Source organism: Muntiacus reevesi, chromosome 11 (genome assembly GCF_963930625.1).
Source record: "Muntiacus reevesi chromosome 11, mMunRee1.1, whole genome shotgun sequence".
NCBI lineage: Eukaryota > Metazoa > Chordata > Mammalia > Artiodactyla > Cervidae > Muntiacus > Muntiacus reevesi.
In genome coordinates this window covers 25,626,209-25,641,668 of record NC_089259.1, presented here as the reverse complement: position 1 = coordinate 25,641,668, position 15,460 = coordinate 25,626,209, and the positions used below count along the sequence as shown (strand labels likewise).

General features: G+C 36.1%; 1 protein-coding gene across 1 annotated transcript; it reads left to right on the top strand.

The window, feature by feature from the left end:
* Nucleotides 1–722: 722 nt before the first annotated feature.
* On the top strand, nt 723–14,100 carry RFC3 (replication factor C subunit 3). Its single transcript, XM_065902243.1, has 9 exons — nt 723–933; nt 3,130–3,267; nt 3,709–3,776; nt 5,001–5,098; nt 7,088–7,269; nt 8,259–8,395; nt 8,486–8,584; nt 12,534–12,603; nt 13,807–14,100. Exons 1-9 carry the CDS (start codon nt 847–849, stop codon nt 13,996–13,998), a joined length of 1,071 nt encoding a protein of 356 aa, XP_065758315.1. The 5' UTR covers nt 723–846; the 3' UTR covers nt 13,999–14,100.
* The last annotated feature ends 1,360 nt before the right edge of the window (nt 14,101–15,460 follow it).

Sequence of the window (15,460 nt, the reverse complement as noted above, 5' to 3'; positions counted from 1 at the left end):
TCCTGCACATATGAATAATTCAGTAAATATGATGATTCAAAGAATACAATAAATTCTTGTGTCATAAATGAATGAGGGAGGGACCTTGATAGAAGGTTACACATACTGGAAATTAATTCCTGACCCGTTGCAGTACTTAGGATTCTGAACAATATGTAAAGTAAAGGTGTAAGTTAAACATGTAATTAAAATTACATACATCGAGAGAAGTGCATTTAAGAGGTGCAGTTTGAGTGGTCACATTTCTGTAGCTTTTTCACGACCTTTCAGATTCCTTATTTTTAAATCCAGTAAGAATCTTGAGGAATGGAGGTCAGGAAAGGTAATGAAGATTAGATCCTAATTTTAGCTGTTTACTCAATATAGCTTGTTTTGGTCCCTGCCACGTGAGACAAGTCCCAAGCCGATATATTCTGGTGCCAAATATAGAACTCCACAAGGTAAATAGTTGGTAGGTTTCAGTGGAAGGAACGAGTGAATGAATGAACGAATGAAATGAGTTCAGAACGGTGGTCTCTCTGAACTATCCAGATTTGACTCCTAGAGTATCAGAGCCAATTTTCCAGTTTTGCTTAATAATTCCTGTACTATGATAAGGGTGAGAGCAAAGAGTAAATTATTAAATGAAACAATGAACATTAATAAGTAGGCCGTTCCGACATTGAGACCAATTCTGTCCAAACTAGGCTTCCGTAGTCTTTCCGTCCCTAACTACGCGAACAAGCCGGTAGTGATGTCGCGAGATTTGGAGATCGCGGGAAAACTTGTTTGCGGGTGTGTTGTGGGGGACACTCATCCCGCGCGCGCGGGACATTCGAGTGTCTGACCCTCGGAACTGGGGCTGGAATGAGCCTCTGGGTGGATAAATACCGGCCCTGCTCCTTGGGACAGCTGGACTATCACAAGGAGCAGGCGGCCCAGCTGCGCAACCTGGTGAGTCGGCGGGACGTGGCGGAGAGAGCCGGGGGAGGGGAGGTGCGCCACTCAGGGGTTTCGCGCCTCTCACGAGCGGAGCTTCGCCCTCCGGCTTTAGAAAGTGTCAATTGCTGTGGAGAAAAGTAAAACAGGGACCGGGACAGACTGTGGGGCCGGGAACTGTGCTTGCATACAAAGTCTCCCTGAGGACTGTCCTCTTTGATTTTCTTAACCATGGGATGTATTTTATTTTCTTTGTCCCGTTTTTTATTGTACAGGATTTGGAATCAATGTTTGGGCAGAGATTTAGTGTGTTAGTCTTGAGTTAATATATTTGCTTTTCTAAAGCATTCACCTGTTTACGTTTTAATTTTCAACTTAATAAAACTGTGAAACATTTGCAGCGTAACTTTTATTTTTGCTGAGATCGAAATTTAAAAAATGAAGGCTGTATTTGTGGAGCACCTCCTTTTTCCATGCACTGTATTAGGTAAAATAGTTCCTTTCCTTGACACTTTTTTCTTTCAGTGCCAGCGATAGATAAGTTTGTAAAGTATTAAAGTTCACTTAACAGCACTTATGTTGATACTTATTTATTTTTAAATGGTTATTTATAAAGTCACACTCCACAAGATTTTATGCATCTGAAGTTAAGGTCTGTGTTCTTGTCATCTTTATAACCTTCACAGCACTGATCCCCAGGCCTGACTGAGCATCAGAATCACCTGTGAACATATTTAAAACACATAGTCTTGTTCTGTAATACAGAACTGTCAGCGGCCTACTCCATTCTCTTGCTCTTAACTTGTGAGATTACGAAGACCCGACTTCCAGCTCCCAGCATCTGCACTTGCTGGAGGCTTTTTCTTGCTGACACCTCTAAGCAGACTTGAAATGTCAGGGAATTAATGCCTTCTCCCCCGTTTTCTTTTCCAAGCGAGCAAAGGTTTGAGGAGAGGTAGTGTCCAAAATCACTGCAGATGGTGATTGCAACCATGAAATTAAAAGACGCTTACTCCTTGGAAGGAAAGTTATGATCAACCTAGATAGCATATTAAAGCAGAGACATTACTTTGCCAACAAAGGTCCATCTAGTCAAGGCTATGGTTTTTCCAGTAGTCATGTATGGATGTGGGAGTTGGACTGTGAAGAAAGCTGAGCACCGAGGAATTGATGCTTTTGAACTGTGGTGTTGGAGAAGATTCTTGAGAGTCCCTTGGACTGTCCCTTGGACAACCAGTCCATCCTAAAGGAGATCAGTCCTGGGTGTTCATTGGAAGAACTGATGCTGAAGCTCAGTCCAATACTTTGGCCACCTGATGCGAAGAGTTGACTCATTGGAAAAGACCCTGATGCTGGGAAGGATTGGGGGCAGGAGGAGAAGGGGACGACAGAGGATGAGATGGCTGGATGGCATCACTGACTCAATGGACATGAGTTTGGGTAAATTCCGAGAGTTGGTGATGGACAGGGAGACCTGGCGTGCTGCGATTCATGGGGTCGCAGAGTCGGATACAACTGAGCGACTGAACTGAACTGAATGTATCATATTGCAGCTTCCCCATTCCTTGGGTTGTTTAATACTGTAATGTATTTGCACACTGGCTTCAGGTGTATCCCCAGCAGGATCAAGCTCCAGATGTCCAGAGTGGTATTTAAGTTGATAACACTTGTTGGCTGCCTTTCCCACCTTTGCTTTTCTTCTCCCCTACAAAATTTTCCTTTACCTTCCAAATAAAACCAAATGCACTCATTTCCTATCAAAGGGACTCTTTGTAGAAGTGCAATCTACGGCAGGCATCACAGTCTCTGTTACTGAATCTTAATCTTGTGGATGGAGTCCTGGAATTAATCAGTCTTTTATTAAAAGTTTGTTTTATTCTCCCCTGTGTGTGTCTTCTGGTGTCTGATGAAAAAAAAAAAAAAAAAAGTTTGTTTTAGCACATCTGATAGCCAGCCAGGTTTGGGATTTCTTGCTTTCTAGCATATAGTGTTGTATCTTACATGTACTGTGCTATATATATAAGTTATATAGCATTAATCCCAGGGGAATATCGATTTCATACTTAAAGATATGTCTGTCTCTATGTTCATTCACACACACATGTTTTCGAACTTTCATAGAGGCACAAAATATTTTATACATAAAAAGTAGTTTCTACACGTAGGAGCAATGACTTCTCTAGGGAAAATGCCTTCTCCTTTTTATTCCAGGTGCAATGTGGTGACTTTCCTCATCTGTTAGTGTATGGACCATCAGGTGCTGGAAAAAAGACAAGAATTATGTGTATTCTACGTGAACTTTATGGTGTTGGAGTGGAAAAATTGAGAATTGAACATCAGACCATCACAGTAAGCATTTCACTTTGAAACAGAAATATATATATGATTACCTCTTTTAAAAACAATTTTTATAAGAAACACTATACAATAATGTGTTATTAATAGTATGTGTTTATTTTTATGTATTATTGTGGAGCCGGCTGTGAAAGGACATATGCAGATTGTTTATAATGATGATCTGCTAACAACTGGGGATGGTTGGAGGTTTCTGGAGGTAAAGGAAAAAAGTGATCCACTAGAAACAGGATGTGTGACATGACCTAGTGTATATAAAAACATGTGTTTACCTGCACATTAAGAATAGGACTAACATTAGTCGAATAATGGTGAATATCTAAAGTTTTATTTTTTATAGTAAACATAAAGTGTTTATATAATTAAAAAAACAATGAAATACAGATAATAGGAGAAATAGCCAATAAACATTAAAACTATTTTCTTTGTCCACAGACTCCATCTAAAAAGAAAATTGAAATTAGCACTATTGCAAGCAATTACCACCTTGAAGTTAATCCTAGGTAAGTGGCTACTACATAGAAATAAGCATTTTTAGAATAGTGGTGTTCAGACTTTTTTAAAGAGTAGAATGCTTTTTTGATATAAAAATCATGTATGGAGAGACAAAATATAAAACAAATAAAAATGAAGCTGCCCTGTGTGAAACAGGGAGCCTAGAACTTTTCCACTTTCCCTTCTCTCAGACCCCTCCTCCAAGTCAAATATTTTTCATAATTAAATTTTCTTCCTCTATAGAGCTCTGTGTGTTACACAAAGTACTTTGAATAGTCAGTAAGTTTTTCTTATATTGACTTATTCAGCACTGGTGAGCAAAGTATGTCTAAAAAGGTTGTAAATGCCTGAGAAAATATTTTACAAAGTGGATTAGGATTACTAGTTCATTTTTTCCATTTTTCAGTTTTTTGATTAGAGGGTATATTGATCTAATAATATTGAGAAAGACTTGATGGCTATTTGGGAAAATAAACTGAAGCTGATTTCTTTGCCCTCTTTTCCTCATTAAGAGTTCTTTGCAGCACGAATAGTCAATTGGAGATTAAGCTGTTTGTTTTTCAGGTATTTGGAATTGACATTCAGCCTAAATTAACCAGGTGACTTATTTTGGTTTGTGAGGTGCAGTGCTTAAGTGTTAAAGCAATGATATTGGTATAAATGACTGGTAATGCCTGTAAGTCAACAGCTTACAGAGTTCTGTTTTGTAGCCTGAACTCCATTTGCTTATCCCATCCCCTTTCTAAGACCTTGAATCAACTGCTGGTACTGGAACGACTTGTCTAGGCTTGTTCTCACACCTTTGCTGTTTTGGGGATGGAGAAGAAGAATACAGATCAAGTTTGTTTTAACAAGTTATTTTTATATTTTGAATAGTTGTAGATAACTAAGAAATTAGCTGTGACTAGGTATTAACTATAGAGGATATAGTGGATACAGAAATGTCAGTATTTGATACTGTTAATAGCTGTGGCTCTTTTTAAGTAGCAGTAAACTTAATATTAAGAACATGCTTGGTGTTTTCAGTTATTAATCAAATTGTAGTTGAGTATAGGAGTATGTTTAGTGATCCTAAAACACTTCACTTTTAGTTTTGTGAATGTAGTGTCACTCAGTTTGCTTAAAATTTTAATCACTGAAGATCTTCAACATTTTTCTTAGCTTACGAATAATGGCTAGTACTTATTAAATATTTACATGTATATATTTACCACTATTTTTATTTTGTGTAGTGATGCTGGAAATAGTGATCGGGTTGTAATTCAGGAGATGTTGAAAACAGTGGCACAGTCACAGCAACTTGAAACAAGCTCTCAAAAAGATTTTAAAGGTATGTGATAATTTTTTTTTTTTTTGGATGAGGCAGACACTTAAATTATTGCAGTGGGTATAAGAGGAAAATGTAATGAGGAGTGTAAATTCCAACCATTTAGCAAATATGTATTAATCTCTTTTGTGCCAACCACTATGCCACCTTTTTTTTTTTTTAAATATGTAAAAGTGAAGATGGGAAACATAATCTCTGTGCTCCTAGGAGTTTATAGTCTAATGCAGTTGAATTGTGGCAGAAAGAGAACGATTTGTGCCACCTATTTGTTATTTTAGAATTAGTAAAATAGAATTAGTAAAATATTTAGATGAGTAATGGAAAAACACTTAGTTTAAAATAGTGAATTGCATGATTTAAAAATAATGATTCTTTGAACCAAAGTTATATGTTCATTATAAAATATTTAGCTAAACAAAAGAAAATTCAAATCAGCTATAATCCCACCATCCAGAGACCATTACTGTTAACATTTCCAGTATTATGTGCATAACACCATATATTTTTACAACAGGTTTTTTGATAGATATGCCAATATTTAATGCTTTTGATATATTTTGCCAAATTCTTCATTTGAAAAAAGATAGAGATTTGTGCTATTGCCAGCAGTGTTTAGGAATGCCCACTTCTAACATTTATCAACACTGGATAATTATTTTTAATCCTTGTCAGTTTTAGTGGAGAAAGTAAGCTGTACTTTTTCTTTAGTGAATGTGATAATTTTATCTCTTTTTTTCATTGCTCATTTTACTGTTTTGTGAAACATCTTATGTATTCCAGCTTATTTCTTTTCTGCTTAATCTCTACATTTCAAAATAGAAAATTTTTTTTTTTCAAATACTCTTCTGTACCCATGAATGTGGTCTTATAATTTTTCTCCTTAGTTCTCATTATTGTCTTACTGGATCATCTAATGAAACTGTTTTGTATTTCTGGAATAAACCTCACTACAGTTTTTAAAATATTTTGCTGTTTTCTGCTTAGCAATGATTTAGTTTTGCATTACTTTTTTACTGCTATCCTTGTCAGATGTTGTGATCGATTTCCTTGTCTTTATATTCCTATTCTAGTCAGTTTGGGTTTGATTTCCAGAACTTGTCATTGGGAAGCATTGTCTTGGGAGAGAGCTTCATTTTGTTATTTTCAGTCCGCTGCTCTTGTCAGATCTTATTGCATCAAGGTCCCTTAGCTCTTGTCCATGAATTGAACCCTATGGATGCTGTTCTCAGATTGACCCATATATCCAGTGTGCTTTTGTGGGTGATTTAAGGTTCTGCTGTTCTGAAGATATCAAAAAGCTGGTGGATCCTAGCCACTTCCTCCCACATGTAGTTTCTTCTTCTCACTTATATTTAAGGTTCTTGGGGACAGCTTGTCACCTAGTTTCAATGTAAATGTTGTCTTAGATCTTGGAATCTGTTCTTTTATAGGAGAGATTCAAATGCTGCACTGCTACCACTGTCATCTTCTTGAAGTAATTTAATACAATGCAACAGTTGGATTCAGTCCCTGTAGACTGAATTTCTTAAACACTTTAAGGCCAATCCTTGATTATGACCAGGTAGAATCTTATTATACAAGTAACCAGATATCTTTATCGCTTATTTGCCACATCTCTTGTGACAGTGTTTTTCAAAGTATGTTCCTTAGAGTGCTAAGATTTTTACAGAAATACACTCCTGAGTGAAATATTTTGGGTGAATGCAGCACAATATATCCTTGTTTTGGTGATTTTTATTGCATATAAGTATAATAAGGACTGCAGTAGATTCTACAACAGAATAACTTCTTTAACTTCATTAGCCTAGTGTTTCTTAGGCTTGTTTGATCTTAGAATTTTTTAAAATAAAAATAAATTTTCCCACCATACCTATAACTTTTGTATGTCTTCTCCAAAGGGAAAAGTAGTATATTAGGCTTACTATTTAGGATTTCACTCTGAATAATGAGAAAGATAAATACTCAAAGTTTGTTTGTTTCTCCTTGACTCAGTTGTGTTATTGACGGAAGTTGACAAACTTACTAAAGATGCTCAACATGCCTTGCGCAGAACCATGGAAAAGTATATGTCCACCTGCAGATTGATCTTGTGTTGCAATTCTACATCTAAAGTGATACCACCTATTCGTAGTAGGTGCCTTGCGGTTCGTGTGCCTGCTCCCAGCATTGAAGATGTAAGTCAAGTTAAATTTTTCAGAAGAATTCAGTTCAGATTCCATGCATACTGTGTGTACATCCCTACTGTGTTTGTCTTTGCAAAAACATAGTAAACTATGTCAGCAGTTCAGAAATGGCTGTAACCTAGCTGCTGACTCAAACCATTATCTGTATAGTAGTAGACACCAGATACCAGTATATAGAAAACGTTCTTTTCTTTAAACCATCTTTTACTTTAAATAGGTAGTAATTGTGGATTTTATGAAACTAAAGAAAAGCAAGTTATGTAGTAGCTTCTACCTCAGCCTGACTTAATTGGCTTATAGAGGAGACTTGAATATTCAGGAAATAGATTTTGTGAGAAGATGCTTTGGGAATTCCTAGTTCCTAGTTCAGAGAACAAAGTTAGTCTGAATCAACATAACGTGTATTTTTTTTCCTTTATCATTCTTAATAGCTATCAGTAAAAATGCCAGTTTCTCACAGTAAGTGAGTTTCTGCTGTTAATAGGTTTGGGGTGATTTGATGCAAAGTAGGGATAATACGTGACACTGTATGTTGTGAATTTCACTTGTAAAGATTTTGAGAGTGATAGAGTTAAAAATGTCTATAAAGCAGCAGGACCACCAGGTTATGTCTCTCGTATGAGTACAATTCACATCTTAGTGCCTGAGTTGTGTCCAGTTAGTGCCGCTCAACTTGGCAACCTTGTGAGCAGTGTCTTTGCCACCAACCTGAGGCCCTTTGTCTCCAACTTCCTGCTGCCTCGAGGAGGCTGGCAGGCATGGAACTGGGACCAGATCTTTCTCCAGGTGCCCATGTAGTTGCTGACTCTACCTGATAGCTAAGTTAGACCCCTGGCTTCCTGCTGAAGGAACAGTGGATTAAGGTAAGGTAGTGACCAAAAAAAAGAAAGGTTGGGGTTCTGTAACAATATTCTTAACAGAAATTGTCTCAGCATGTAGTTTGATAGATTGTTCGTTTATGTTAATTATTTTATTTGTAGATTTGCCATGTGTTATCTACTGTGTGTAAGAAGGAGGGTCTGAATCTTCCTCCACAACTGGCTCATAGACTTGCAGAGAAGTCCTGCAGAAATCTCAGAAAAGCTCTGCTTATGTGTGAAGCCTGCAGAGTGCAACAGTGAGTAAAAGGGGTCAGTTACCACAGGAATCATGTTGTGATATCAGCCCACTTTCATTTAATTTATTGTGTTCTCTTTTTGTCATGTAGATATCCTTTTACTGCAGATCAAGAAATCCCTGAAACAGATTGGGAGGTGTATCTGAGGGAGACTGCCAATGCTATTGTCAGTCAACAAACTCCACAGAGGTAACCACTATAAAAGATCACCATAAAAGTTTGATCACTGAGATAGTACAAATACTCTAAGTTCCAGATTAGCTGTTTTATACTGATACCATGCCATTTAGCATTATAATTAAATTATAAAATACTATACTTCTAAAGAAAAAGTAGGATTTTAGACATTTAATGTTTCAGAATAGTTGGTGTATGATATCATGGCTTTTAAAAAGCTACTGGCATGTAAGTATGGAACTTACACATAAATTGAAACAAATTTTGGAAGTTTAAGGCTTTTTTTTCCCCCTCAGAATCTTGGATGATTTAATATTAATGCATAGCATGATGTGTCTAGCTTTCTAATATTGAAGATAATAGTGTATAACTTTGTAATTGATGTGTTATAGAAAGACACTAGACTGTGGGTAGACTTCTAGTTCTACTAATTTTTAGCTAAGTGTCCTTAAGCAGGTAACTTTATAAATTTAGAGCTTCAGCTTTTTAATTTATATAATGAAGAGAGATTGTGTGCTAGTGGTTTGAGAACTAGAAGACCCCGTGCTTATATGTGATGACAGGCTCTGTTAAGAATAACACTGTGTATGTACCATCAGTATGTAGGAAGTGTCTTGTGCATATTTGCTGTACAGATGTTTCTGTTTACTTCTTGGGTCTCTTATTCAGTAGTAGACTATACTGAACGTACTTCAACCACAGCCTGTTGGATTTGTTATGGCTTTGATTGAGGAGGGCAGTTGGCTCTTCTCCAAATCAAGAATGACAGTCTTAAGGCTTGGTACTTTTGGAAAGTCTGGTGATGGTCCCATATGGTCACTGAGACACAGTCTCCTACTTTTTTTCCCTGTCTGAAATGAGAAACCATCTTTGGACTTTAGAGAGGGTTATTCATTATTTTAGGAAGCAGACTAGACTGAGTGCAACCGTTGAAATGTAAGCTTCCCTGGTTTACGTGAACATAATTGGGAGAAGGAATATACTGTGTATCTCCTCTTGAGTGGTATATCTGAGAATTGTTATTTTTATAAGGAATTCTTCAAAGGAAATTACAATATGTACTGTAGGATGACCATAGTAGATTAGAGGAGGTGAATGGTCATAGGAAATTGGTACTTAATATTTTATCAAAGTTTGCATTGAATTCCTCTTCATTTATTTTAGTTGAAATAGTTTTTGAAAAGTGCCAGGTGTTTTAAGTAGATTCTTAAGAAAAGAAACCTTAATTTTAGGAAAAAGTATGCATTCCATTTTGTAAATGTTGTCAGGTAGTGAAGAAATCTCAAATTTTAAGGAAATAAAATTCAAATGAAGCATGTCTTAGGAGCTTTTTACTTTCATAAAATATTTCCACACCAAAGGTGACCTTTCTTGTTTTTGTTCTGATTTTGAAGAAGAAAAATTTCTGATAATAGTTGAACTTTCCCACTCTTATAGAGATTTAGGTACAGATGTTGCAATATTTGACATTATTAAATGTATTTTTAAGACTTGATTATTACTTTTCTTAATTCTGCTACTGCTGCCTGTTCCTCCAGTTTCCAAACAGATTTTGACAGCTCATAAATGAGTTTGTCCAAGAAGAAGTGCTGCTGTTCCCTATTTAGATTAACAGATTTGGATTTGATGCCATTGTGTGTCTAAAACAAAATATTCCTTTTCATTTCCGATAGCCTTGAAGCTGTCCAGAAATACTAGGATGGCCAGTGTCATTTTGAACATTGGTCCACACAGAACCAATGACTCCTTCTGAGTTTTTACCTTGTAGTCTCATTATAATATTTATAGTCTTGATTCTTTTTTGATACATCTTAGAAAATTTCTTATTTTCTAATGTGATATGTGTCTGTGATATGTGCTCCGTAGTGTCCAACTCTCTTTGACCCTGTAGACTGTAGCCCCTCAAGCTTCTCTGTCCGTAGAATTTTCTAGGCAGGAATGCTGGAGTGAGTTGCCATTTCCTTCTCCAGGGGATCTTCCGACCCAGGGATCCGAACCTGCATCTCTTGCATCTCCTGCCTTTGCAGGCAGGTTCTCTGCTCCACCTTTCTCATGTGAATAGCAGCTTCTATCTGATGAGCAGTTATTATGCTGACATTTACACTATTTCATTTAATTCATATAACAGTCCTATGAAGAATGCATTTTTACCATCTTACAGATAGAAAACTGATTCTTTGGGCAATTGTTGCTTTTTTCAGGAACATTTGGTTAGTAAGAGGCAGAGGCATTTCTAGAATACCATGTTTCTCTGACAGAAATTTGTACTCATTATCACTTGTAACCTCCAAGAGATAATCATTATCACTTGTAACCTCCAAGAGATAATCATTATCACTTGTAACCTCCAAGAGATAATGACACAGGCTTAATGTAGAATATATTAATTTTTTAGAAACGAAATCATATTAGAAGTGAACTCAGACTGAGAAGCATGAGAACATGTGTGAGATGCACACAGTATTGTTATAGTACAGTTTTATAGGTAAATATATTGTGAATCAGCTTTTCAGAAATAAGCTATATGCATCATTATTAAAATAATTTCATACCATCTGTCATTTATACGTTAAGAATCAGATTTTATTTGGGGTGTGTACTGCCATGTCCAAGAGACATTAAGGCCTTTGGAATCAGACTTGAGGTAATACTGCTTCAACTACATAAGTTTTGCTGGAAGCTTGACCTCTGAACTTCATGTTCTCTTCAGTGAAAGAGACTTGTGTTTGTGAGAAATAGTGTACTGCAGTGAACCTCATACAGATAAGAGATTAAATAGATGCTTTGGCAGACACTGGAAGGGTATGGGCTAAGACAGATCTGTGCTTATATCATGGCTCTGCTGTGGTCAACTTTGTCAGGTTACTTAAACCATCCAGGCCTTAGTTTTTTCTTTAAAAAAAAAAAATGGAGATAATGCTTTACCATAGCTGGTGTGGTGACTGAGTTAGATTATTGTCATAGTGTCTTGTGCATAGCAGTTGCTCAAAAAATGCTAGTCTTTTTACTTTCCTTATTTAGTTTCATTGTGGCACAACTTCATACTCCTGGAATCTCAGGAAGGGGGTCTTTAACTTCTGCTTTGAAGAGATCTTTTAAAAATCACTTCCCTGATTGATCTGAAATATAGAACATAGTGTGATCTTATTTTGGTAAAGATTCAGAATGATATTTTTTCTTTAGGGGTAGGTAATTATGTTTAGAAAGATTAAGTTACTTTTGTATATATACTTATAATTTGTCACTTCTTGCTGTTGTAATATTTTACATGTATAGTTCCCTCATTAACCCTTTTTCTTCCTGAAAATGTTATGAGAAGGGCCTAGAATTGCGAGCTTACAGAGCCCTCCAACAAATGGCCATATTCACTTAGCCAGCCTGGTTTGTGCCCACCTCTACCGTCTCGTTACTGCCCCTTTGTGACAAAACAGCTTTGTTTCTCTGCCATAATTTTTTTTTTTTTTACTTTGCAGTTGAGATGTTATGTGTTATATGCATTATGTTATATTCATGTTATATTTTCTTTTCTTCTGTAATAGACATTATTTAATATTTTCATAACCATTTTCTCATTTCCTACATATCATCTATCTGGAGAAGGAAAGAAAAATATTACTTGATGTATCATTAAAGTATACTAAAATTCGTGGTGTGAATAAACTCAACCCTTACTATGCATGAAGCCTTTTCTGTACTTTCAGTGTATATATATAAATACTGTGTGGATGTGTGTGTGTATGTAAATGAATATAAATGTTGTCTGACTTCAAGACAGTTCTATAGTTTTATTTTAGAAAAATGAACTAAAGTTAGGAAAAGCTCCCATATATGTATCTTAAATATGATAAACCATTGAAGAAAATGTTTGTATTGGGATGTTTAATTCTTAAAGATGGCACAGTAGGTACTTGGAAAAATGGTCTCCTGTTTTCCTCACAAAGTATTGTTTTGTTTTGTTCAGACTCCTTGAAGTTCGTGGAAGACTGTATGAGCTTCTAACTCATTGTATTCCTCCTGAAATAATAATGAAGGTATTCTGATTTCAAATCTGAAACTGTCTATAACCATACAGTTTGGACTTTGATTATGTGGTATCGTGGCTTTTGCTGCACAAAGATGCATTGTCAGTTCTTTCTGCCCATCTCATTAGTTCAGCAGATACTCAAAGTCCAAATTGTATGGCGCTTGTAAGGTGCGCCAGTCACCATTAGGGGTGTGTTGAAGGAAACAAGGTGGGCCTTCTTCAGAGAAGTTACATTTTGGTGAAATGGAATGGGAAACACGAAGCAAGAGGTTTTCAGAATGGTTTAAGTACTACAGAGGCAGTGACCAGGTGAAATGATAAAATGGAGGGCTGAGTTACGGAAGGTCAGTGATGGCTTCTGTGGAAGGTATGTTTAGTCTGAAACTTGAAGGATCGAAAGATGGATCCATACAAGAAGTCAGGGAATAGTATTAATACTTTAGACAGCAAGCCTCAGTGCACTTGAAAATTGAGGTTAAAGAAGGTGGTAGTGATTTGTGAGGGACAGCTTTAGGTCTGGTCTAAACTGAATCAGCTCTAGCTAGAAAGATATTGTAGATTGACGGTTACATATTAGACAATACAGGACTTTTTGTTTATTTGTGTTTATTAAAATTACATGAAAAGATTCAAATGATACTAAATATATGAAGTGAAAAGTAAAGGTTTCCCCTTCTGTTTTCATAAGACCTCTTTTCAAGTCACATTGAATTGAGTCCATATATGTATGTTTCACAAAGCTTTAGTGTCTTTTACACTATTTTGCTTTTTAAATTAAGCAGTGTAGTATGAATGCTGTTTCATGACAGTAAAGATTTACCTCATTCTTTTTGGTACATGACTGGGATTTCATTGTATGACTATACAAGTTTTTTGGATATAACCCCTGTGTTACAACCTGAAGTGTTAGACTTCAGGTTGTCTACAGATTATTATAATTAATAATGCTACAGTAAGCATCTTTGTACTTAAATCTTTGCACCCTTATACATTTAAGTATTTGAGGTTGAAATATGATAGATAACTACCACATTTTTACTCTATAGAATAGTATGTTCTTTTGGATAAAATCTCCTGGTCCATCAAAAATAAAAAAGAGAACATATCAATATTTAAGTTTCACTTCCTTTTTGAATGAGAAAAGTAAAGCACGTTTAGCTAATACTTTTTAAATTATTACTTTGTAAAGGTGACGTTTATCTTTCTTTAGGGCCTTCTCTCAGAACTTTTACATAATTGCGATGGACAACTGAAAGGAGAAGTGGCCCAGATGGCAGCTTACTATGAACATCGTCTGCAACTGGGTAGCAAAGCCATTTATCACTTGGAAGCATTTGTGGCCAAATTTATGGCACTTTATAAGAAGTTCATGGAGGATGGATTGGAAGGCATGATATTCTGACATCTCTCAGTAATTCTTCCTAATGTATCTCAGTATCATCATTTACGTTCAATTTATATTGGAAGAGCTGCAGGTAAAATAAACTAACATTATTTAACTATGTGTTATTTGTGTTGGTTTTTTTTTTTTTTTTGGAGGGGGAAGGTAGTAATTCCTCTGAATTATTAATCATTATTCTCTGAGTTAAATAACTGATCCTGTACTATTGAAGTGTATTGAAAGGATACAACTGGAAACTGTAGAGTCTAGGAACATGATTTTAATTTACTTTAAAAGTATGTTTTCCAAGTATGCAGTATTAATCCTCCCATTTCCATTCACTCTCTCCCCTGCTGAAGGAAATTTACCTAAAAAAATCAGTTTTTGTTTTCTGACCTCCAGATGACCATTTTTGGCCACAGGTACATAAATTTTTGCTTGGCAAGTCATTTTAATTGTATTTTCCCTCAACCAAGAGTTATATTTTTGCAGCATATATAGGAATTAATTTTGAATTATAATAGCATGGGTATGGAGAAAATTGCATGGACCGTATTTATTAAAACTGTAGAAATCCAGCTTTTACTTCAGTGATTCAGATTTGGTATAAGGTTGACTATTAAAAAATAAAGATCTTTTCATTAATACTTGAGCATCCTGAAGAATATCCATCATATAGTTCTGAAGCAAAGATATATTAGTATTGAAAGTATTCTTTGAACAAGTATGCTGTTGTATTGTTGGTCCTGTCCTTTGGAACACTTTTATTCAGAAATTTGGTTCATGGAACAAAGGGTTTGCTTGACAAAAGTCTATGACAAGCTCTGTATAAGAATATCAGGAAGATCTGCTTTTGTAGCAGTTGGTGCTGAGCAATCAGGAAGTGTTTAGTTGGCAAAGACACAGCTACATGCTCACTGAAAATCTAAACCTGGAAAACTGTTCAGGTTAAGAGGAGTGATGGTGGCCTTTTTATGGGAGCAAGTGATATTAATCTGGCCCCAACTGGAAGTCTCAGTCTTCATGTTAGGAGGGATATTGATATTGTAACAGAAGAACTGGAAAAGTGAGGTTTGGGAGAGCTAAGACTGTTATAATTTGCCGGGGAGGGGTGGGGGGGGGTGGGAGCAGTGGTGGAGGTGGGGTGGGGGGAAGGGAAGTAAAATGTATGTCCCAGAGATTGAATGCTCCAGAGATCAATGAAGCCTGTATCCTGAGTCACCAGAACTCATTGTCTTCCAGCCCTATGTGAGCTCTGATAATTATTCAGTTTAGTTTCCAGCAGATCTTTCCCCAGTTGTATTTTGTTGTTTGCTTGTTTTTTTCTCTTTGGAGAAATGCTCAAAGTGAAGTTATACTCAATGTATTTGCACTTTAATATTAGCCAAAGATGCAAGGCATCCATTATGCAGATTTCTGTTGAACTTTTCTATATAACTCGCCTCTTTCCACATTTTTGCCATGCATATTCAGCCACCCCAGC